We start from the raw sequence: 23,774 nt of genomic DNA on the forward strand, positions 1-23,774 counted from the left end.
CCAGACTAACTGAGCAAATGAAATGCAGTGAAGGGGCGGGGAATTCCCAGACAAGGGGGAATCTGTAAAAAGGATATGTTTGTAGGTTGACATTTGTTTCAATATCTTGTGTGCAGGTTTCGTTTGGGGTGTTCTTGTGCATTTGATGTCAATTTAGATTGCCCAAACATGTAAACAAATAGGCCCACATAAAAAGGGCTGCAAGTCAACAGAGAAACAAAGTGTGAATTGCACAGTAATATTGGGGAGAGCTATTTATTGATCACGCTTTCAGAGTTACAAAATCATGATAAATCCAAGACCACCAAAAATGTCTTAGCTACTTTAGCCCACAAAAGAACAGCAAGACTTTACTTCTGGCTGCCAACTGGGCACAGGCTTGAACTTTAAAGAAGCATTATGCAACAATTGTAATGACTTTTAATAATGGCGTAACTGCTAAATGTAGTATTGCCTGAAGCCGCCCGGCTTTTTACTGCCTTCCCAACTAGTAAGAAGCTTATTAGCTCTGTTGCTTTGTCTTGTGTTGCACTTGCTTGATGTTTGACTGTGTTAGGACAGGTGTTGACTAACTAGTTTGTCATAATGTCAAAGTCAGCACATTTCTAGAGATTTCGTTAGTTTTAGCCGCTAGCATAACTTAAGCGATAGCAATTGATCCGGAATGCTACTACAACTCCAAGTAAATCGAAAAACTCAGAACAGCATGACCTTGAATTGGTTTAAAAACAACAGTGCAGAAAACAAGGTGGTATTTCTCAGAAAACAGTGATTTGAGCAATGTTCCATTCCATTTCTTTGCGTCCATCATCAAAGACAAGAGAGATAGACAGGCACAACTAGAGAGTAAGTGAGAGATAGACAGGCACAACAAGAGAGTAAATGAGAGATAGACAGGCACAACTAGAGAGTAAATGAGAGATAGACAGGCAAGGTGAGAGAAAAGCCTTTTTTTCTTGATTTCTGAAGCGAGACCTCCAAAAGCGTAAAACTGATTTGAAGGCCCATCATGTGATGTGTAGCACATGTTGTTTGAGATGCTATTTAACAGGGATGTCAACCATCTCCATGTCAAGTACGTGACATTTGGACCTGTGGTTAGACTGGATACATGATGTTCTGCTCAACTAAATGCAGCAAACTAGTTTTCTTCATAAATGGGAAAAGGGTAAGCCATTCCTCTCATTTTGTTGCATGTTTTGAGAGAAAAAAAAGAAATTTACTAACAGGACAATCTGTGCAGATTATGTGCGTATTACATTAAGTTAAAACATGTACATTTAATGCAACAATACAATTAAGTGATAATGTAAAAGAAAAAACAGACAGAGAAGATTTTATTCAACAAACAATGTATTGCAGTGTAACAAATAAAATAGTTTGCGTGATAAGTCTCTTCCATATATTGATCAATTCAATTTTAGTCAGTAATATAATCCTGAGACAATGCTATCAGGACATGATCGAGGACTTGACTGTGATGTGGTCTGCCATATTACCCACATGACTGTCAGGAGTTTTCATGCTTCAGATTTTAATTGTATCTCACAAGGAAATACCTTGACATTTCACGCACGCACACACACACACACACACACACACACACACACACACACACACACACACACACACACACACACACACACACACACACACACACACACACACACACACACACACATACACACACACACAACATTTGCACACAACTGCACACATATTCTTAAATACATATCAGACCTAATTAAAACATTGTTTTGCATTTGGGTTTCTTGTCCAGTACTGTGTCTTCCTTAATATTTGGCTTTGCCGTGATTCAGATAACAGAAAAGAATCCCGATCCTGAGGAGATGCTACTCGGTTATCTCAGAAGGAAAGGTACTCTAATCACGCTCTTTGTTTAGTTTGTATATAATAATAAATCAAATAAAATCAAACTTTATTTGTACGGCGCATTTCATACTGAAAGTTAACACAATGCGCCTCACAGTAGGAAAGAAAGAAAAGGGGGAGGGGGGGGGGGGGGGGGGGTTACAAATACTTGTAAAGAGACACAGATAGATAAATAAGTAAAGGTTACAAGGTATGATAACAGGTCACCACATGACAGCAGGGCATCACATAACACATGTCAACAGGGCAACACATAACTCATGACAACAGGGCATCACATAACGCATGACAACAGGGCACTAAATGACAAAAAAAAGATGAATTTATAATAATAATTAATTTAATTTTTATTGCACTTTTCATTCAAAAGAATCTCAGAGTACCTATATCAAGCAAGATAAAGTTTTACTGAAAATCAATCTATCAGTACCTGCATAATCCCTATCATATGAAGGGAAAACAGCCATTTTATCCGAAACATGCAGAAGTGATGCCTGATGATATGCATATATTCCCTTTCTAGTGGGTCTCACGGGGACTAAGTATGGCTGTGGTGGGGGAGGATGTGGAGCCTGCACAGCGATGCTGTCTAGATATGAGCCAACCCTGGATAGAGTACTGTATCTTTCACCCATACCCTACCGCACTCAGTAAATGTTTTTGGTCATATCATGTCAATTTTCTTTAGTCAAACACGCAACACACTGGAGTGTTTTTATTTAAAATGTTTGTTGTTTGTTTGATTCCTATTACTATCCTTACTTTTGTTGTATATCTGATTCCTATTCACTTCATAAATCTTGCTGCTATGACACCTGAATTTCCCTGACGAGATTAATAAAAGTTTATCTCATCTTATCTTAAATCAACATTGTTATAAACAGTAGAAGTGAAGTATGGCTGACCTTACCTTAATCATTTTGTAAGTGACTGTATTTAGCATTAGCGGTGTACTGTAAGGCCCTGCAGTAGTTGTCCTTAAAGTGTGTTTCAGTCACTACACAGTGAACACTTGCCTGCAGCCCATATGTGCACTGCATGGCACATCCGTGGTGACTGTGGAAGGCATTGGCAGCACCAAGACCAAACTACATCCTGTTCAGGTACAGTTGGCCATACATCCCTGTGTCTGCACCTACTGACATCCAATAATATTAACATTTTCCCAATTTACCCATCCTTCATAGACTCTTAAGGTTCCCATATAATCATTTAGAAGCGAACCCATGACATTCTTCTTGTTAGTCCTGTTAGAGTTTAACAAAGGGTCTGATTGACCTCAACCATTTTGTGAATGTGTGTGTGTGTGTGTGTGTGTGTGTGTGCATGTGTGCGTGTGTGCGTGTGTGTATTTGCATGCATAGGAGCGCATAGCAAAGGCTCATGGTTCTCAGTGTGGCTTCTGCACGCCTGGTATGGTGATGTCCATGTACACTCTACTGAGGAACAAGCCCCAGCCCGACATGGAAGACATCAGGGAGACCTTAGGAGGTATGCCTCTGCAGGATATCCCCAATCATTACCAACCAGGATATTATGTTTGTACTCTCCCTTATTTGCACAGGAATGAGTAGGTATCTGATTGGATTGGAAAGAAGTAAAATACAGTTGGAAGAATAGATATCTGTGATCAGTTTCATGTATAAAACACTCATAGGCTGGAGCGGGGTGTGGAACTTCATATCATGCTAACTGTTTGTTTTTACCATTAGGGAACCTTTGTCGTTGCACTGGCTACCGGCCCATCATTGATGGGTTCAAGACATTCTGTGGCGTGAGTTGGAGTTTAATACGTTTCCCATTTGAGTTTAATATCCTTCAACACACATTTTGAGTAGTATGTGTTCACTGGTGGCCATGTGTTGCAGCTGTGTTCTTCTATAATTATTGTACTCTGTAATCTCTCCTGCCTCCTCTAGGCCTCTGACTGCTGTCAGAATGAAGATGGTGATGACAGCTGTTGTAAGAGTAATGGCAGCTGTTGCACTGATCAATCCAAAGATGTGAGTCACTCCACATCATGACGTTCCAGAAGTTATCATTGTTTCATTGTTACAAAATCATTAAGTGCAGGATGTCATACTGTGCATCAACATGCAACAGCATGTTATAATAATCTGTGTTTACATAATCTTAACCCTAATTTTATAGCATTTTAAAATGTCAGTAGGCTGCTGTTCTTTGATAATCTGTGCTTAATAGTATAGTAACAGTTTAACAAGAGATGTGTTATAAAGTCTGGCCGAATGTTATGAAGTTAAGATGACTATAAATCTGAATTTCCATAAACATAGATGTCTGATGAGCTCTTTGACATGCGTAACTCGTTACCACTGGACCCGACTCAGGACCTCATATTTCCACCTGAACTTCAGGTCAGTAACTAACTATCAGCTTTGACTGGACAGTGGTGTGCTGAGTGTTGTAGGAAACTGCCCATTTACCTTTGATTATTGTTATTTGCTTTGATTTTCATTCCACGTGAAGTTGATGAGGAAAAATCAAGAGAGCTGCCGCCTGTATTTCAAAGGAGAAAGAGTGAAGTGGATTTCAGTGGAAGACTTGGAAGATCTGCTGGAACTGAAGGCGGAATATCCTGATGCCAGACTGGTTGTTGGAAACACAACTGTGGGTGAGGGAAAGCCATGTCCAGTGTCCATCTGTTGTCACCAAAAAGTGTCCAGTGTTCATCTGTAGTCACCAATCAGTGTCCAGTGTCCTTCTGTAGTAACCAATCGGTGTCCAGTGTTCATCTGTAGTCACCAATCAGTGTCCAGTGTCCATCTGTAGTAACCAATCAGTGTCCAGTGTTCATCTGTAGTCTCCAATCAGTGTCAAGTGTCCATCTGTAGTCACCAATCAGTGTCCAGTGTCCATCAGTAGTCACCAATCATTTCCTAAAGCCTAAACATCAAATATTTCACTTCAGACCTAACTCCTCATGGATTCGACTGCCAGTGATTTATTTTCTCCTGATCATGTTTCTGTGCACACCCCATCGTTCGATCCACAGGACCACAGATGATGCTGAAAGATGTGCACCACCCATTGATCATCTATGCTGGAGGCCTTTCAGAGCTGAGCGGAATTAAGTGGACCGACCATGGTAATCAGTTTTACAATAACTACGACAACAAAACCCTTATCTGTCCCTTTATAAAGCAGTTTGAATTACCAATGTGTATGAATTGTGATACATAATTATACTTGATTTGCCTTAGGAGCAAACATTTACCTGTCCTGTATTCGTTTAGCAGAGGCTTTCATCCCAAGTAACTTACAGTACAGACATAGTTTACATCTAGAGATATAGTTTTCATCTTTATTATGGATGGGTATCAATCCCCAGCACTTTGGTGCTGTTGGCACATTTCCCCACCAGTTCAGTTACAGGAGAGAACATTTAAACCCAGTCTGTCTTGTGGACCTCCACACCAGGTGTGACTGTATTTAAACCCGGTCTGTCTTTGGACCTCCACGCCGGGTGTGACTGTATTTAAACCCAGTCTCTCTTTGGACCTCCACACCAGGTGTGACTATATTTAAACCCAGTCTCTCTTTGGACCTCCACACCAGGTGTGACTGTATTTAAACCCAGTCTCTCTTTGGACCTCCACACCAGGTGTGACTGTATTTAAACCCAGTCTCTCTTTGGACCTCCACACCAGGTGTGACTGTATTTAAACCCAGTCTCTCTTTGGACCTCCACACCAGGTGTGACTGTAGGTGCTGCATGCAGTCTCTCCATGCTGAAGGAGACTCTTGAGGCAGCTGTACGCCATCTGGAGCCAGGGAAGGCCAGGGTGTACCAGGCCTTAGTGGCCACTCTCCGCTGCCTGGCAGGGAAACAGATCCGCAACATGGCCGTGAGTCTCTCTGTGATGTCTGTGCTCATTTGTACATCTTAGTTTGCTTGAAGCATTTGTTTGAAGGCATGACATTTTTCTCAAAAACATTAATTATCAAGCCTTTTCAACATCACCATTCCCTTGGCCTGTTTATGTACTGTTGTGCCATTTCTGTGAATTGATGGTGTCATAACACAGCGCTAAGGGTTAGGATTGACCATCTGTCAAGCGAAAGGATGTTGACATGAAATGTTGTTCATATTCACAGACTCTTGGGGGAAACATTCTCAGTGCCAATCCCAAATATGATTTGAACAGCATCCTGGCAGCAGCCGGATGCACTCTCCATGTCATCTCGAAAGGTACAAACACACACACACACACACACACACACACACAGACAAACACACACACACACACACACACAGACAAACACACACACACACACACACACACACACACGCACACAGACAAACACACACACACACACGCACACACACACAGACACACACACACACACACACACACACACACACACACACACACACACACACACACTCCACGTCATCTCGAAGGTTTGTCTTCTTTTCCTCCAGCTTCTGCCATTATATTTAATCTCATATCACTGCTTCTATCAATGTAAAGATGATGTTTGGTGTATGATGTTTAATATTTCCCTTTCTAGATGGGAAAAGGGACATTCCACTGGATGAAGACTTCTTCACTGGGTTTGGCAAGACGGTTCTAAAGCCCAGCGAGGTCCTTCATGCTGTTGACATTCCCATCACTAGACCTGTACGTTCTTTTATCAGCCTCTGCTGTTCCTTTACTGGAGCCACCTTCCTTCCCAAGTTTTGCTCTTATTGTTTTTGTTTGCTATATATATTTTTGTCAGCCTGTATAACGATTTAGCATCACATCTGTTGAAAGCTTAAATGAGCTTAATTTGACGTGGCAACTGTTGGCAGCCTCTCAGGCTGTTCATACCTGACATCACCATGTGCCTTGGGTGATCTGATCACAAGCGGGCAATCAAGACGCTCGTGGCAAGGCCAGGCAAGGCAGGTTTGTTTATGGAGTACATCTCATACATAGAGGCAGCTGAATGTGCTTTACATAAATTAAAGGAACATCCAAGGAACATCCAAAGGAAAAAAAAACACAAGAAAAAATATCATACAGTACATAAATGAGTTGTTAAATAAAAGATAAGTGTTATAGTATAAAGTAAGACGCAGTAAGAATAGAGTTCACATGTAGAGCTCAATAATATGCACATGAAAAGATACATGTTTTTAACCTGGATTTTAAAATTCTAAATTTGATTCTAAGATCATGGATCTAAGAGCCCTACTGGCTTTATATTCTTTGAACATATCAAAGATGTATTCGAGGCCTACACCATTCAGTGATTAATATATAATAGTAGCAGCCCTTTAGAGTCTATGCTGTACCTAACTGGATGCCAGTTAGACTGAAGTCATGTGCTCTGTTTGCTTGGTCCTGCATGAAACTCTAGCAGCAGTATTTTCAAAGAGCTGCAGGTATTAAATTGTCTTTTTGGGCTGAGCAGTTGAGCAATCATTACAGTAGTCGCACTACTGGCAATAAAAGTATGGATAAGTTTATCTTGTTTTTTCTTGGCCACAAAACCCTTGATTCTGACTATTTTTAAAATAATAGAAGGCCGTTTTAGTGATCGCATTGCTATGGCTAGTGAACGTGATATCTGAGGCTATGAGAAAAGATTTTGGACACTGTCTTTAGTCTTTTAGAGCCCAAGATTCGAGCTGTCTACTAATGCTAATTCTTTTCACTTTGCTGCCAAACACAATAATCTACAGTATGTTTTGAGATGCCAGGTGTGTGAACTGATGTACTTAGAGCTGTCCATTTGTGATCAGATCCCCCAAGACTCATGTTAATACCAGGTGTGAACATGGCTTCTGATCATGCCTGACATGTGCTCTCTACCTGTTTCAAACCACCTCTGGTTCTTAACCATTGGTTTTGCTTTAAATTGTCTTTCACAGCTTATACAGCACTCTGGCACAACTTTTGCGATTTAAAGCTATTTATAGAGATACTCTGCCTTGTGAGCCTATAGCAGGCACTCTGTCTCAGACCACGCTGTCTCTCTTTGCAGTGGGAGTTTGTGTGGGCCTACCGCCAGGCGCTGCGGAGGGAGTTTGCCTTCTCTATTGTCAACGCTGGCATGAGGGTGACCCTGAGAGAGGGCACAGATGAGGTGGAGTCCCTGCAGGTGTTTTACGGAGGGGTGGCACCCACGCTGGTCAAAGCAAGACGCACCTGCAAAGAGCTAACCGGACGGTAGGTGTGAGAGTGACCCCGCTTACTCTCCGCTCTCCCTGGCTTATCACAAATACCACAGGTAGCCAATCACTTTCTATGGCTAATCACAAACCAGCACAGGTAGCCAATCACTCTCTCTGGCTTATCACAAACTACTACGGGTAGCCGATCACTCTCTCTGGCTTATCACAACAGTAAGCTTGTATCTAGGTGGTTTCTTGTGTCCCTGTAGACTGTGAAGTAACACCACAGGATTGATCAGTGACCCGGACCCAGGCTCTGATCTTGTATCTATCTGGACCAGGCCAGGGTCAAGGTTTATCCTCCATTAGCTGCTGTTTGTGAGGATTCTGTTCTCTCCGCAGGCCCTGGAGGGAGGAGCTACTGGAGGACGCCTGCAGGCTGCTGCAGGAGGAGGTGGACCTGTCCCAGGGAGCCAATGGGGGGAAAGAGGAGTACCGCAAGACCCTGGTGCTCAGCTTCTTCTTCAAGTTCTACATGCAGGTCCTATTGGAGCTGAGGGAGAAGGTACTAGAATGCCTGTAATGAGCTTTTCCAGCCAGACAATCTGGTTTAATTAATAGTTCTGATTGTGGTTATGGTTATGGAAGACAATATGTACCGTACAGAATCAGATAATAAAATAATAAGTAACAGGTTATATGGGTAATTCAAAGCAATGACGAAAAGTATGTTTTTGATTGCATTTTGGTTGTGATGCATTGCAGATTGAGAGCAAACTGAATGAAACTGAATCTTATTTTGTAGGATGTGTGTGTAAGTGATTTACCGTTGGACCACCTGAGTGCTCTGAAGCCCTTCAAAAATGAAGTCCCCCAGGGAAAGCACTCTTACCAGGTTTGGCATAGCGGAACGATTCATTATCATCATTTTTTCAGATGCTAGTTATGTAAGCCTGGCAATATTGAATTTGCTTTCACTTTGGATCATGCAGCTAGTCACCGATGCCCAGTCCTCCAAGGACCCAGTTGGACGTCCCAGAATGCACCAGGCTTCATTCCAGCAGGCTACGGGAGAAGCGCAGTACTACGATGACATACCACCTGTCAGAGGGGAGCTGTTTGTTTCTATGGTGACCAGCACAAGAGCTCATGCCAAGATTCTGTAAGCTGATCATTTTGACTGGATCAATAGAGCTATAGCAGCTTCAGTTCTTAAGAGGGAATACTAATCTACTGTTTTCCCATACAAACCAGTTCCATTGATGCCTCAGAGGCTGTTGCCATGCCGGGGGTGGTCACCTTTATCTCCTCTGGTGACGTCCCTGGTCAGAACCGAAGGCTGTGGTTCAACAATATCGAAGAATTGTTTGCTGAAGAAGAGGTATCCCCCACCATCACCACCCCTAAGCACAGGATTATAATGACATAAACCTGACAGGATTATTATGATATTAATAAATTACCATTCATATACTGACAGCCACTTTGTATGACGTATGTGTGTTCCTCGTGTAGGTTATCTGTGTGTTTGACGTATTTGTTTTCCTTGTGAAGGTGATCTGTGTGGGTCAGATCATCGGTGCTGTGGTGGCGGAGACAAGAGAGCAGGCCAAGAGGGCAGCAGGAAGGGTTAAGGTGACCTATGAGGACCTGCTCCCAGTGTTCTACACCATAGAGGTACAATCAAGCACTTACCACATACTTACCACATTTCCTGTTTATAAAGGAGATACAGTCAATGTACAATAATAAGGGGGACCTAATTTCATTGTTGGCCGGCGGGCAAAGCAACAGGTAAAGGCAGTTGCGCATGAACTAAAGCTGTTGTGTGGCGTTTAGGAGCGTCGCACATTAACTAAAGCTTACGTGTGGCGTGTGGGCTTAATGTGGTGACCCACCCATGTATGGGCTTAGGATGCTGCTCATGGTATTACATTAGCAGAACGACTATGCCAAGTTATTATATCAGCTTTAATGCCACAAACTTTGCCTGTTGATTTGCGTGTGACTGTCAATAAAAATGTGTCTAAAAGTGTTCAAATTTATGATGGTAACACAAAAATATGTTGTATTTTACATCAGGAGGCCATAGAACATCAGTCCTTCTTCAACCCCAAGAGGAAGCTGGAGAGAGGCGATGTGGATAAAGCCTTTTATGAAGTGGACTGCGTCTTAGAAGGTTACCGCACATACTGAGATACACTTTGGATGAGTTTATTCTGCCGCAGTGTCATTTTAATGAGTGTTGTGAGTAACTGCCCTCTGTTGGGGCTTAGAGGAGGTGTTCATGGACGTGGACATGGACGTGGACTGGTCTTAGAAGGTTACCTCACGTACTAAGCAACACTTTGGATGAGTTTATTCTGCCGCAGTGTCATTTTAATGACTGTTGTGAAATGCCCTCCGTTAGGGCTTAGATAAGAGGTTCATGGACGTTGACTGCTTCTTAGCAGGTTGCTTCGTCGTGTCTGTGGTTGGTGTTATTTGTGTGAGCACAGGGGAGCTGTGGATAAAGCCTTTTACGAAGTGGACTGCGTCTTAGAAGGTTTCCTCAGATACTGAGTTACACTTTGGATGAGTTTATTCTGCCGCAGTGTCATTTTAATGAGTGTTGTGAGTTTGCCCTGGTGTTATTTGTGTGTGTTGCCATGGGTAACCTTCCTGTTTCGGGGGCACAGGGGAGCTGTACATGGGGGGTCAGGAGCACTTCTACATGGAGACCCAGGGAGTGATCGCCGTTCCCAGGGCTGAGGCGGGGGAGATGGACCTGTTTGTGGCCAGCCAGCATGCCGCCTTCACTCAGGTGAATAGCGCATCGACCACACGTCATGTCCTGTCACTTTAGACTGCAGACTTTAAGCCCAGAGAACATTCTGGAAAATGTATGGTATGGAAGCCCTCTTCTGCCAATGGGATGGAAAAAAAGGTCCTGTAAGTCATTATAATAAGAAACTTTCTCGAAACTTTCTAGAAACTTTCTCATTTCTACTGTAATTTTGTTTTATTTATAACTGTGCCTTTTTTGTGGAAAGACAGAATGTAATAAATTAAAACTTAAATTCGATCAAATTTAACTGCAAATTAGAGCACTGGAGTGACAATCAATGTAATCTTCAACAGGAAGTAGTGGGCATGACTCTTGGTATTGATTCCAACAAGATCACCTGTCATGTGAAGAGGCTTGGAGGGGGCTTTGGGGGGAAAGTCATGAAGATCGCTGCCCTGTCAGCCATCACAGCCACTGCTGCACACAAGTATGATTTCACACATCTGTGATGTGGCTGTGCTGCCCTCTTTGTTAAAATACAGTTGTATATGTTCATGGTTTCATATGTATTGTATATTATATGAAATAATGATTGTGTTTATGCAGGACTGGTCAAGCAGTTAGATGTGTTTTAGATCGTAGTGATGACATGCTGATCACAAGTGGAAGACATCCGTTCCTGGGGAAGTATAAGGTGTGATCCTGTGGCATTCCGGGACATGTAATTTTTGCGACAGCAACATGACAGGGAATTGATGTTTTTCTATTCTTTTGGTAGGTTGGCTTCATGAGGGATGGGACAGTTGTGGCTGTGGACATGATTTACTATAGCAACGGGGGATGCACACTTGACGAGTCCTCATTTGTAAGTTTATGAAATGAAGAGAAAGAACTCAACCACAGCAAAGGTTAAAAAACAGACTATGACATGTCCTGTATTTTTCATCAATCAGTAAAACTATGACATTATATACCAATGTATCTGTGATCTTTCTTGCATCCACCCAACTCTCTGCTCAGATCATGGAGAAAGCTCTCCTCCACATGGACAATGGCTATGGGATTCCTCACCTGCGAGGCCGAGGCCTGGTGTGTAAGACCAACCTGCCGTCTTACACCGCCTTCCGCGGCTTCGGGGGCCCCCAGGGCCTGACTATGATAGAGAGCGTCCTGCAAGAGGTGGCCACGTGCTGTGGACTGCCTGCGGAGAGGGTGAGAGATGCCAACATGGCTCAGTGAAGCCGTTAAACACCATCACATAGACAATGATCAAGGCTTATTTATAGTTATTTTTGGAGGAGAGGGGGTTATAACTTAAAGCCTTTTATACATCATCATCAAGGTGCTGAACTAGATAATCGTATCAGATTTGTTTTGTTTTTGCTTTAGTTAGATTTTTTTTTTAAAAACACTTTGTCATTTTGTCACTTGTCAAAATCATTTTGCATTCATTTTCTTTTTTGAATTGATCACTGAATCTGTTTGTTTGAATGTTTATATATTTCATTATGCCTGTACCGCGCTTTGAAAGGCCTTTGGATATGAGATGTGCTGTACGAATGCACTTCCCAGCTTTTGGTATCGTCCGAGTTACATGCATAGATTGGATTAGATGCATTTTATTACCCTAAATGCACTGCTCATTGAAATTCCGTGGGCTACTTCCCAGCCTGCTGCGCAGCGTGGCATCCTGCTGATGTAATTTACTGAAAGAGCCCGAGTAAATCGCCCCCTAATGTCCAGGTTAGGCAGCTGAACATGTACAGAGACCAGGAGTCCATCACCCATCACAAGCAGCTCTTCTCCCCGGGCGACATGCTCCGCTGCTGGGACCAGTGCCTGGAGAAGGCCCAGTACCACGCCCGGAGGCAGGCCATCCAGCTGTTCAATGCCCACAACCACTGGAAGAAGAGGGGCATCTGCGCTGTGCCACTGAAGTTTGGCATCGGCTTCTCCAAAGGCTTCTATAACCAGGTGATAAAGATGAGACTCCCAGGAGAGGAGGAAAACAGCAAGACTGTGTTGACTTTTTTTCTGTGGTGTGTTTTTGTTTGGTGTATTGGTACTGATAGGGTAGAGTGCCTCACAGTATGGCTAGTGTTGAATCCCAGCATCTGAGAAAAAGGTACCAAATCATCCTGCATGTTAATGATGAATCTTTATCTCTATCTATCTTTGTTTCTATATTTGAAAAATATGATATTTTTCCATATTTTCAATGATATTCCTTTTGCCAGTTATTTGTGATGTTTTCAGTTTCTCTTATTTATTCTAATGCTAGTCATGTATTATATTTGTTCATTTTGTTCTGTCTAAGATACATTTCCATTACAGTTACCTATCATATCTGTCCATTTTCTGTTATCGATAATATTTCCACAAGCCAGCTATCCATGATATTTGTGCATTTGCCCATTATCTAAGGTTAGTTTCTTTATGTGTCTGTTGTCTGTTGATATGTTTCCCCTCAGGGTGCGGCCCTGGTGAACATCTACAAAGACGGCTCTGTACTGGTGTCTCACGGAGGGACAGAGATGGGACAGGGCATCAACACCAAAGCCATACAGGTCAGGAACACACAGAGGAGATGATTCTTTTCTTAGATAGACTCTTAACCCTTTTAGAAGTGAGTTGTTTGAACAATGCCGTGCCCTATGTGTGAGTGAGTTTTTTCCCCTGTCCTTCTGGAGTTCCATACGGACCTTCTAGAGTTTGTCTGTTAGCTGGGGGGAAATGTGAAACTCTTTCCACGTTTTGCTGCAATGTCACAATACCAAGCTCTCTGTTCTCTAAAGTTCTAAAGACACATTTGTGATCGTGCTCCACAGGAACCAGAGAGAGCTCATCCCAGATTTGTGTCCTCAAAGGGTTAAGAACACACACTGCTCTTTTTACCCAAAAACGTTAATCATACGTCTCACTCAGCTTGATCTTAGAAACTCAGAATTCCTCTGCATTGTAGATATGTGTTAACAGACGCGAACAGTAAATAGAGAGGCACCATAATGAGATAACTTAAGTGCTGAGCACTAACAACTGATGTTGAAGTTAGCTACCATCTTTTTCAGATTGCAAGCCGCATCTTGAAGGTGCCCATGTCCCTGATCCACATAAAGGAGACGTGCACGGGCAACGTCCCCAATGCCGCCCCCTCCGCCGCCTCTTTTGGCACTGATGCAGTGGGCATGGCCGTCAAGGTGCACCGCTACATCCATATCACCATTAGAAAATACTTACAATACAATCAAAAAAATACTTTGAAATGTGTTTCCTGAAAAATATTTCTTACTAAAGCTTTTGGTAGCATGTATTGTTACTCTAACAACATACTGTAGCTTGATGTTACGTTTTTTGTGTTAAGCATGATATGTGTGTCTTTGGATAGTGTCAGAACTGACTGTTACTGTACACATCTATTACAGGACGCTTGTGAGAAATTAATGAATCGCCTGGAACCAGTGATGCAAAAACATCCAAGCTACACCTGGCCTCAGACGGTATGGGATTCACTGTCATAGGCTGACCTGAACTTTGGCTCTTTTCTACAAAAAAAAAGGTACTCTTGTAATTTGTCTTTTTTTCTTCAACAGGTTGTCGAGGCATACTGCCAGAAGATTAGCCTGTCTACCACTGGCTTCTTCATGTATGTATGTATATTTAAGAAGGGGGAGACACAAAACTCACCACAGTAATGTTCAACTAGAGTCACCATAGTAATGGATAAAAGTGTGGGAGTGTGCAGGCCTCATAAATATACACCACAAGTTCATAAATGTTTTGAACATATTTAACACATATATCATATGCAGATATCTAACATCTGCAGAAAATATTTAACATTAAACTTTGACATAACATTTAAAAATGATGAATAGAAATATGAATTGAATGACATTGATCATCTTCTACAGGGGACCCCACACTAACGTGGACTGGGAGAGCGGAGAGGGAAACGCCTACTACTACTTCACCTTCGGGGCCTGCTGCTCGGAGGTCGAGATTGATTGCCTGACAGGAGACCATAAAGTATGAAGCCGCGCGTGTAATTCACCCTCAATAACTCCAATCAGACCAGCATCGCTGGTCAGGAGACAGATTTTTCCCGTCTGTGTTTCATTAAGATGATCGTTTTTTTTACACAGAACATTAGGACTGATATTGTGATGGATGTTGGAATGAGTCTGAACCCAGCTTTGGATATCGGACAGGTAAAAAGGCACAACCGTCTGATGAATAAAAATATTTGAGAAGAAATATATCCCTGCAGAGATGTACTGTTTGGGGGAAATATCCAGTTATACATAGTAAGTTTGTTCTTGAAAGACACCAGCAGTACTATGTCTTTTTTGCACATTGCAGGAGGCTTTTTATGAGAAGAAATATAGCTCTGTAAATACAGTACATGATTCTACCATATTCATATAAAGTCAGTTATATATAATCAGTTTATTCTGTAAATACAGTATATATGATGTTACCATATTCATATAAAGTCAGTTATATATAATCAGTTTATTCTGTAAATACACAGTATATATGATGTTACCATATTCATATAAAGTCAGTTTATTCTTGATAGCAATCAGCCGTGTGTTGGTTTGTTTGACGTGCGATGTGCAGATTGAGGGAGGCTTTGTGCAGGGAGTCGGTCTCTACACCATCGAGGAGCTCCAGTTCTCTCCTGAGGGGGTGCTAATGACCCGCGGGCCATCTCAGTACAAAATCCCAGCCCTCTGTGACGTCCCTCCCCAGCTCAACGTCCACCTGCTGCCGGACTCTCACAACCCCCACGCCATCTACTCCTCCAAGGCAAGAGACTCAACACAACACAACACAACACAACACAACACAACTCCCCACTCCTCTTTGAAGGAGCATTTAAAAAATACACACACTTGACCCCGGAATTTCGTCAATGAGTTCAAATGAGTCATGTTTTGGGGGTTTTATGATTCTAATGTTAACATTTGTAAGACATTCTATGCATTGATATCGTCATTGTGTTCTATCAACATGAAAAGAAAACCAATACAAATTATTTGCAAATAAAACACACTTAGAAACACAGCAACACCCCTGCCCCCCCTCCCCACACACATAAACTAAAACATTCCACTGTTTAGAAGATCTGCTTGTGGTCAATTCTTTACTCTCCATCTCATTGAACACTAACGTTGTCGTCTCCGTGCCGTGGCTGGTGTTTGCAGGGGATCGGCGAGCCTCCCGTTTTCTTCGGCTGCACCGTCTTCTTTGCCGTGAAGGAGGCCATCGCGGCAGCCCGTCGAGAGCGAGGCCTGAGTGACAGCTTCCCTCTAAGCTCCCCCGCCACCGCAGACAAGATCCGCATGGCCTGTGAGGACCAGTTCACTAAGATGGTATGAAGCCACTGAAAGGTCTCAGATGCTTAATTTAGGGTCACATGGCAAAGTTGTGTATGGTTGGACAACTTCCGCACCCTCTCATCTTCCCCCACTCTCGCCCACTGTGATGTTTAGGCAGGTTCTGCCTGTGAGTACCAGTTCACCAAGATGCAGGAGACAGGAGTTTCTCGGCCTTGGCGAGGCTCAATCCAAGAATACAAAACAGTTGTGTCCAGGGCAGGCCCTAGCACATTTGGCGCCCTAGGCAAGCTTCACTCCTGGCAGTTCTACGTACACAGTGGCGTAACGTAGTAACGACGGGCACAGGTGTAGGCTATTATGACAGGCCCTAGTCACTGCCCTAGTCAGTGTAGAACTTGTCAGTGTAAACTTCACTGAAAAAACATTCCAGCAGTTTTTGACAGTTTTTTCACAGTAGGACTTAAAACTGCTTAGACTACAAGTTGAGTTGGTTGACTTTGTAGTAATGCCTTCTTGGTATCACAGTAAAATGGCTTTGCAACCTGCGCAAACGATTAAAGATTTACAGTGCAAGACGCGACAGGCTGACACATTCACCTGAGAGAACATCTGGATCCTAAGTCCACTTTAAAAAAAAAAGTAGAAGAAAAAAAAGAAACCCAGAGGGATGCATGCTGTGTGTTATTATTCTTTCAGATGTGCTGTGTGTGACTTGACCATCTGTTTAACCTCATAACCCTGGTTTCTTTCAGGTACCCTCTGCAAAGGAAGGACTCTGCACACCATGGAAAATCGACGTGTAAGCCGACGAAGACCCTGGCAATAATTTACTCATTTAGAAAGAAAAAGAAGACAGGCCGAAAAAAACAGGGTTTAATTTCAGCGCTGCAGTCTGTAGTCTCTCCCCCCCACCCCACTGTTTGCTTTTGCATCCTCTCTGGTTCTGCTTTGGACCCTCCCCTGTGAAATGTTTGTGATAGAGACTATTTCCAAACACTGTTAATGACTTAAGAATATAATAATCAAGTGCCTTGTATTAATATATTCCTTGTATGAATCATGTGCTTATGAGAGCAGGAGCATGGCTTTTCTCTGTGTGTGTGTAACTAGAATATTAGGTGCCACTTAGTCTGCATATGAACAAGAGCATGTTTAGACAAGAGGTGATAAGAAGGGAACTGTGCTTCTTCCGACCTTGTGCAAAACTGCCATCCTTGCAAGACACGGAGCGTCGGACGTGAGAAATCCACCACGTGGTTATCCCTGCTGAAAGCTAAACATCTGACTATACAGTATAAACCTTGTGCGATGGGTTTATCAAGGCCTTCACTTTCAGCCTTGTGCTGGGAGGGGAGCCCGATTGCAATTGTTGTTTGTCTAATAAATATACTTACATGCAGCTCCGGAGTCCTGAGGTAACTAGGGTGAATTTTCACCTATCAGTTTGCCTGGCTTCTGTACTCTGTACTGTACACTGCCGTGTGTGTTTGTCCTTAAGATCAATAAACCTAGTCCCCTGCACGCAGAGTGAGGCCTCACCTATCCTTCCCCTGAGTGAGACTACATTTACATTTAGTCATATAGCAGAGGAAAGGGAGAGAACAGTCAAGTTTCAAGCATTAGAACCCTGGTGTAACAATAAATACTACTTTACCTAAGAGATAAGTAAAACAAAATAGAAAAGAAAAAGAAGTGCAGGAAGTGTAAGTTGTGGTTGGCGGTGACTCAGCAGTCCGCACAGGAGGCTCCGTGTGGCTGGCTGGCTGCTGGCTGCTGGCTGCTGGCGTGCAGCATATGACGGGGAACTCCGCAAACTCAGCTCTTTTGGGCCTCAATGATGCAACACAAGACTGTTTGTAGAAATAACACCACCGGGGACACGTTACACATGAATAAAACCTCTTTATTGTTTTTTCAAATGCAGCAGATTTTCATAAGTGTGTTGAGTTGTGACATATACATTGCAAAGCAGCTTTCATAGACACATTTTAAATACCAGAAGAAACCAGGTATGATGTAATCTGATTTATGTTCATCATCTTTTCATATTAAATACAGAAGAATCACACTTCCTCAATACAGTGTGCTCTCTAGCCACCACTTCTTTGATTACTTCAGTTTAGTTGTAATATAAAACTCTACTATTAGTACAAATATATATTTTCACACATATAAGCAGAAGACAAAAAAAACTAAAAAATTAGACAGACCGGCACAAGGTGAGCCTTAAGTGTATTAAAAAAAACATATTATAGTAATCTTTCTCACAAGTAGGTGCATAAAAATGATATAATATTAGGATTGTGTTTCTTGACTCTTATTTAAAGACAAAAGCTCAACAGGCATTGCACAGTAGTAACAAAAAACGAGACTATAATTTTAAAGTCAAGCCGTATAATCATGTGTAATTGCTGCTCTGCAGAGGGGACTTAAGGACTCTCAATCGCCCACGGTTGAAAGGATCCTGGCTTGCTTATTGGAACCTGAAATAGAGAGGTGAAAGAAAGAAAGACAGAAAGAAAGAAGAGAAGAAGGTAGACATTACATTCTTTATATTATATCTTTACTCACTGTAAGACTATATCTGTTTTCAGAGTCTCATTCATTCCACATCAAATGTGAGAAGAACAGATGGGCTTAAAAAGGCAAGTCCAGGCTCTCACAGTGTTGTAATGTACATAATTGAGAGTTAATTTACTAGGTTTACCAAGTTATTTACTAGGCTAAGGACACATACAGAGCACCATATATATATATATATATATATAAAAACTGTGTGAGGCATGATTAATATACATTATATGTTATACGTATAAAATCTGTGTGAGGCATGATAATATATACCATCTGTTTGAGGCGTGATTCATATATGTTATATATGGGCCATTCTACCGAATTGGTGCAAAGTCAGGTCGGAAATATTTTGATTTTTTTTATGTTTTATTCCCAAAACTTTGTCCGTATGTATATTGTACCATATCTAAAGTACACTTATCTAGTAAAAGAACAGTCAATTTTTATATTGTATTTTCAGAATGTGTTGGAATGTTTTTCCTCTTCCAAAAATTGTCACTACCGAAACATCACATTTACTATAGTAAAAAAGTATTATTATTGACCTGTTCAGATTGTGTTTCCTTCCCTTCTCTGAAGAATATTTTTACAAATATTTCTTGAAGGTTTTCACAATGAAATCCATAAAAATGAATTTTTTACCAAATTTTCAAGTTCAATTTATACAATTCATCAAAATCTAAGTGCAATATTTCTTTGTAAAATGCAAAATACTGATCATATTGATTCCAGAGTTGTTGATTGATGAAATTGAACATACATTAATCCAATCAGTATCATAACATTTTAGTTGATTACTCAATATACTTAATTTTTTACAAAACATCCTGTGTTTCGGTAGTGCTGCACTGTTTCGGTAGTGACATCCAGTGTTTCGGTAGTGACTGCACTGTTGGATGGATGTTCATTTCTCTCCCAAAATCTTCCAAAAGGTGCTCTTTAGTCCGCACAACACATTTATTTAAAAAATTATCGGATTGAACTACTTACCATTTCATTTTGTCACTACTGAAATCATCAGGTCACTACCATATGTTTCGGTAGTGACTGTTTCGGTAGTGACAATTCTAGCTAATTTTAAGCATAAATAAAGAATTCTAACAAGCACACTGCATGCAAAGACATCTTTGAAGAGGTGAACACACATACAAACATAAGATTTTCCATGAAACCCCAAAAGGTTTAGTTAATTGAAGAAAACATGCGTTTCGGTAGTGACAATTCTTAAGGTTACACGTCGATTTTCAGACTTTGGAACACATTTATATAAAAACTATGGGATTTAGCTACTTACCATTCAACCATGAGGGTCAGAGATGCAGTGTCACTGCATGGTCAAAAATGCAGAGTCGTGGCTAAAACACAGGCTCAGCCAATGGACTAAAACTCTTGTGTTTCGGTAGTGACATGAAAACTAGGGACATGATTTTTTGAGTATAGAAAATTGATTTAAAAATTAAACCCACAATAAATCTAAATATTCCAAGTTCTGTTTCAACCCAATCATAAAGATCTTTGAAATTAAATCATTGAAAAAAATCTAAAAAAATTGAAAAGTGTTATTTAAAGGCATTGAAATTTAGATGTCAGGGTTGGGGACAGCTACTTCCCAATAGAAAGTACCCTATAAATGATGATTTTGTATATATTTAGCTTATCACTATCTCATGTAATGCATTGGGTTTATATAGACCATAACATTTTCTAATTAAATATCTATGCCTAAATACCTAATTGTTTTGTAAATAGTTTTTATTGTTGAGGGACTGCATATTACACGAATTCGGTAGAATGGCCCATATACATATCATCTGTGTGAGGTGTGATTAATATATGTTATATATACATACCATCTGTGTGAGGCGTTATTAATATATGTTATATATACTGTATATACCATCTGTGCAAGGCATGATTGATAAACGTTATATATATATATATATATATATATACACACATATACAGTATATATACTGTATATACCATCTGTGTGAGATGGGAGGCACAGGCCAGGCAGGTCCTCTCAGGAGTGGCAGGACTGTTAAACTTGAAGGGGCCGCTGAGGCCTGCATCCCTTCGTGCCGACGCCACCGCGTCCTTCAGGGCGAAGAAGACGCCACTGCCCAGGAACAAGGCCGGTTCACCAAGGCCCTGTGACGGCAAAGGACAAACACACACACACACACACGGGATCTGAACACTGGGAGTCTGATCGGAGAGCACACACACACAAACATAAACACGGGATCTGAACACGGAGCCTGATCGAAGAGCAGTTTAGTATAGGTGTCCGTCTTAGTGGTTGTTCTGTTGGGGTTGTGTAGATGTATGTGTTGTGTTGATGAGTTGTAAAGGCATTTCTGATGTGTTGTTCAGACTGTCATGTCGTGTAGCGTCACGTCGCGTCAGGGACAATTTTATTGTTTTGGCGCCGTATAAATAAAATAGAATTGAAATTGAAATAAATGTAATATATTCAGCTAGCTGAATAATGGAAACACCCACCAACCCCCCCCCACACACACACACACACAACCCAAGCTGTACTTCCTGAATAACACAAACACACCTTGGAGGAGTAGATGGCATGGGGGTTCTGGGAGCCTGGCAGCAGGTAGATGTTGAACTCTAGAGGCACGTCACATATGGCGGGAATCTTATACTGGCCGGGTCCGCGCGTGTAGAGCACTCCAGACGGGGAGAACTTCAACTCCTCCATGGTGTACAGGCCCACACCCTGCATAAACGCCCCCTCGATCTGATAAAACACACATGCGTGCGTGTGCACACACACACACACACACACACACACAGAACTAGAACAAGCTATCTAGATTTCCTTCATCTTTTTTATATCTTTGATGACTGTTTATAGGTACATATTCTGAGAAAAAAAATTCAAGCTAATTCATATGGGCCACAATTACTGGCACCTGTGCATTTAGTAACTCGTCCAGCCTCCCTTAGCCAATCAAACAGCACTGGGTCTTCTCCTATAACACCTTATAAGGTTGGAGAATACAGAGCAGGGAATAAGAGGCAGCCTAGACTGGTTGGTTGATGAGTTAGATTTCCTCTATAACATTCACACTCATATACACACACACTAGATGTTCTCTATTAGTCTTTAACATTCAAACTCATATACACACACACTATAAAGATTCCTTTAATAAGTCTTTAACATTCACACTCATATACACACACACTAGATAGAGTCCTTGATTAGGCTTTAACATTCACACTCATTTACACACACTCTAGATTTTCTCTATTAGTCTTTAACATTCACACTCATATACACACACACTAGATAGAGTCCTTGATTAGGCTTTAACATTCACACTCATATACACACACACTAAATAGAGTCCTTGATTAGTATTTAACATTCACACTCATATACACACACACTAAATAGAGTCCTTTAATAAGTCTTTAACATTCACACTCATATACACACACACTAGATAGAGTCCTTGATTAGGCTTTAACATTCACACTCATTTACACACACTCTAGATTTTCTCTATTAGTATTTAACATTCACACACACATACACACACTCTAGAATTTCTCTATTAGTCTTTAACATTCACACTCATATACAAACACACTAGACAGTTTCCTTGATAAGTCTTTAACACTCCCCACAAACAGCCAGACTTCAGCACACACACACACACACACACACACACACACACACACTGACACACTCAGGCGGTTAATGGAGGTGTTTGTGTTATTGATCTGGTAGTGGACCACCATGGATGGATGGTTTAACAGCGGCTTCTTCAGGGGTAGGACTATAACCACTGTGACTACCTGACCGATGTCAATAGAGGGATTAATGCTCCTTCCAATGTCCATAACCAGGTCTGTCCTCACGGTCTGAGTGGAACCAAAAGGGAATATAATTACCTCTAAATGTGAAATTTATTTTGAAATTTTAACAATAATTTGAAAAGGACACACACACACACAAACACGCACACACACACACACTCACACACACACACACACACACTACCCTGTAGTCTCCGGTCAGACAGTCCAGCTCTACTTCACAGCAGCATGTTCCGTAGGTAAAGTAAGCGTAGGGCTGTCCTTCCTGCTTCTCCCAGTCCATGTACAGGTCATGACCCCTGACAAAACCACTAGCGTTAGCTGACCTTAGAAATCACACGCTACACTTAAATGCATTCCTCTGCTGTAAAGTACTACACAAGCCTACTGTTGTCAGAGCACTTATCGGAGCGTCCCCATCCTTTGAGCTGCAGTTTTGCTTTCGCTTTTATTTATTTTATGTTTTTATATAGGAACCTTGTATCTCTTTCAATCTCTCTTATTTATGTTGGGTTTTATGTTCTATGTTTGCACCTAAACTAAGATAACCTCCTGGTACTCCCAGTACTAAACGATTCAGATTTGGATTTATCTTGCAGCTGCTGTTATCCAATGCAGATTACAGTTTACATGAATATTTGTTCTCCCTATGTATCAAATACAATATGTTGTTGCATTATTGTTGGCCCTTTAAGCTTCAGGACCTCACTTTTCTACTCATTGGATTGGTAACATTTCTCTTACCTGTAATACCCAGTGGCCGACAGACTAATTTTCTCCAGAAAAGCTTTTTTGATCTGAAAGTCACATAAAATGAATATACAAATATAGTACATGTATTATAGATCAGTGCTTACAAACACATAAATACGTAAGCGTTGTTTATCAAGTGTGGTAGTTGGTGCAAATTGTACCCAGTCCTGCCAGGTGCCTTTAGGGTCCTTCTTCCTGATTGGCTCCAGTCTGGTGTAGAGAGTCTCACAGGCGTCCTGTCAAAGTCATAATTTACCACACAAACTCGGTTTGTCTTGGATTATAGTGTTACTGTAGGTTAACTGTGAATGTGATGTTAAGTCACAGTTAGGTTAACTGTGAATTTAATGGTTGTCAAGGCGTGTCAGCTGTGACTGAATATATTAATCTGAATTTACTGTGACGGATCCATCAGATTCAGATTCAGCCATTAACCAAAAAAATAAACACAAGGCATTAAAGGTACAGTGTGTAG

At 41.4% G+C, this 23,774-nt stretch overlaps 2 protein-coding genes across 5 annotated transcripts in view; one reads left to right on the forward strand and one right to left on the reverse strand.

Annotated features, from left to right (window-relative positions):
* Nucleotides 1-1,459: 1,459 nt before the first annotated feature.
* aox5 (aldehyde oxidase 5) lies at nucleotides 1,460-16,929 on the forward strand (the record flags this gene model as incomplete). Its single annotated transcript, XM_080835406.1, has 36 exons — nucleotides 1,460-1,477; nucleotides 1,821-1,878; nucleotides 2,417-2,513; nucleotides 2,888-2,996; nucleotides 3,258-3,384; nucleotides 3,606-3,667; nucleotides 3,813-3,896; nucleotides 4,188-4,268; nucleotides 4,381-4,525; nucleotides 4,907-4,999; nucleotides 5,620-5,759; nucleotides 6,010-6,103; nucleotides 6,427-6,536; nucleotides 7,888-8,072; nucleotides 8,420-8,582; nucleotides 8,823-8,912; nucleotides 9,010-9,179; nucleotides 9,272-9,398; nucleotides 9,572-9,694; nucleotides 10,100-10,196; nucleotides 10,696-10,820; nucleotides 11,138-11,271; nucleotides 11,391-11,478; nucleotides 11,563-11,649; nucleotides 11,805-11,996; nucleotides 12,528-12,758; nucleotides 13,256-13,351; nucleotides 13,853-13,981; nucleotides 14,207-14,281; nucleotides 14,375-14,427; nucleotides 14,696-14,810; nucleotides 14,927-14,992; nucleotides 15,405-15,593; nucleotides 15,992-16,159; nucleotides 16,280-16,435; nucleotides 16,879-16,929. The coding sequence occupies 36 exons, from the start codon at nucleotides 1,460-1,462 to the stop codon at nucleotides 16,927-16,929; spliced, it is 4,128 nt and encodes a 1,375-aa protein (XP_080691532.1).
* A 1,084-nt stretch (nucleotides 16,930-18,013) lies between these two features.
* The window catches only part of aox6 (aldehyde oxidase 6), a 30,683-nt gene continuing 24,922 nt past the window's right edge, over nucleotides 18,014-23,774 (reverse strand). For 2 of the 4 annotated variants that reach the window (XM_080834865.1, XM_080834864.1), the window contains 7 exons: nucleotides 23,461-23,535; nucleotides 23,291-23,343; nucleotides 22,731-22,845; nucleotides 22,526-22,591; nucleotides 21,270-21,458; nucleotides 20,684-20,851; nucleotides 18,014-18,609 (listed from right to left, as the gene is read on the reverse strand). In XM_080834865.1, coding sequence (XP_080690991.1) covers nucleotides 18,556-18,609; nucleotides 20,684-20,851; nucleotides 21,270-21,458; nucleotides 22,526-22,591; nucleotides 22,731-22,845; nucleotides 23,291-23,343; nucleotides 23,461-23,535 — 720 coding nt within the window. In that variant the 3' untranslated portion in view covers nucleotides 18,014-18,555. Of the gene's footprint in view, nucleotides 18,610-20,683; nucleotides 20,852-21,269; nucleotides 22,592-22,730; nucleotides 22,846-23,290; nucleotides 23,344-23,460; nucleotides 23,536-23,774 lie in introns of those variants that run through there. The other 2 variants (XM_080834866.1, XR_013968580.1) reach the window with 2 other exon arrangements.

This window comes from Sprattus sprattus (genome assembly GCF_963457725.1).
Source record: "Sprattus sprattus genome assembly, chromosome: 3".
Lineage (NCBI taxonomy): Eukaryota > Metazoa > Chordata > Actinopteri > Clupeiformes > Clupeidae > Sprattus > Sprattus sprattus.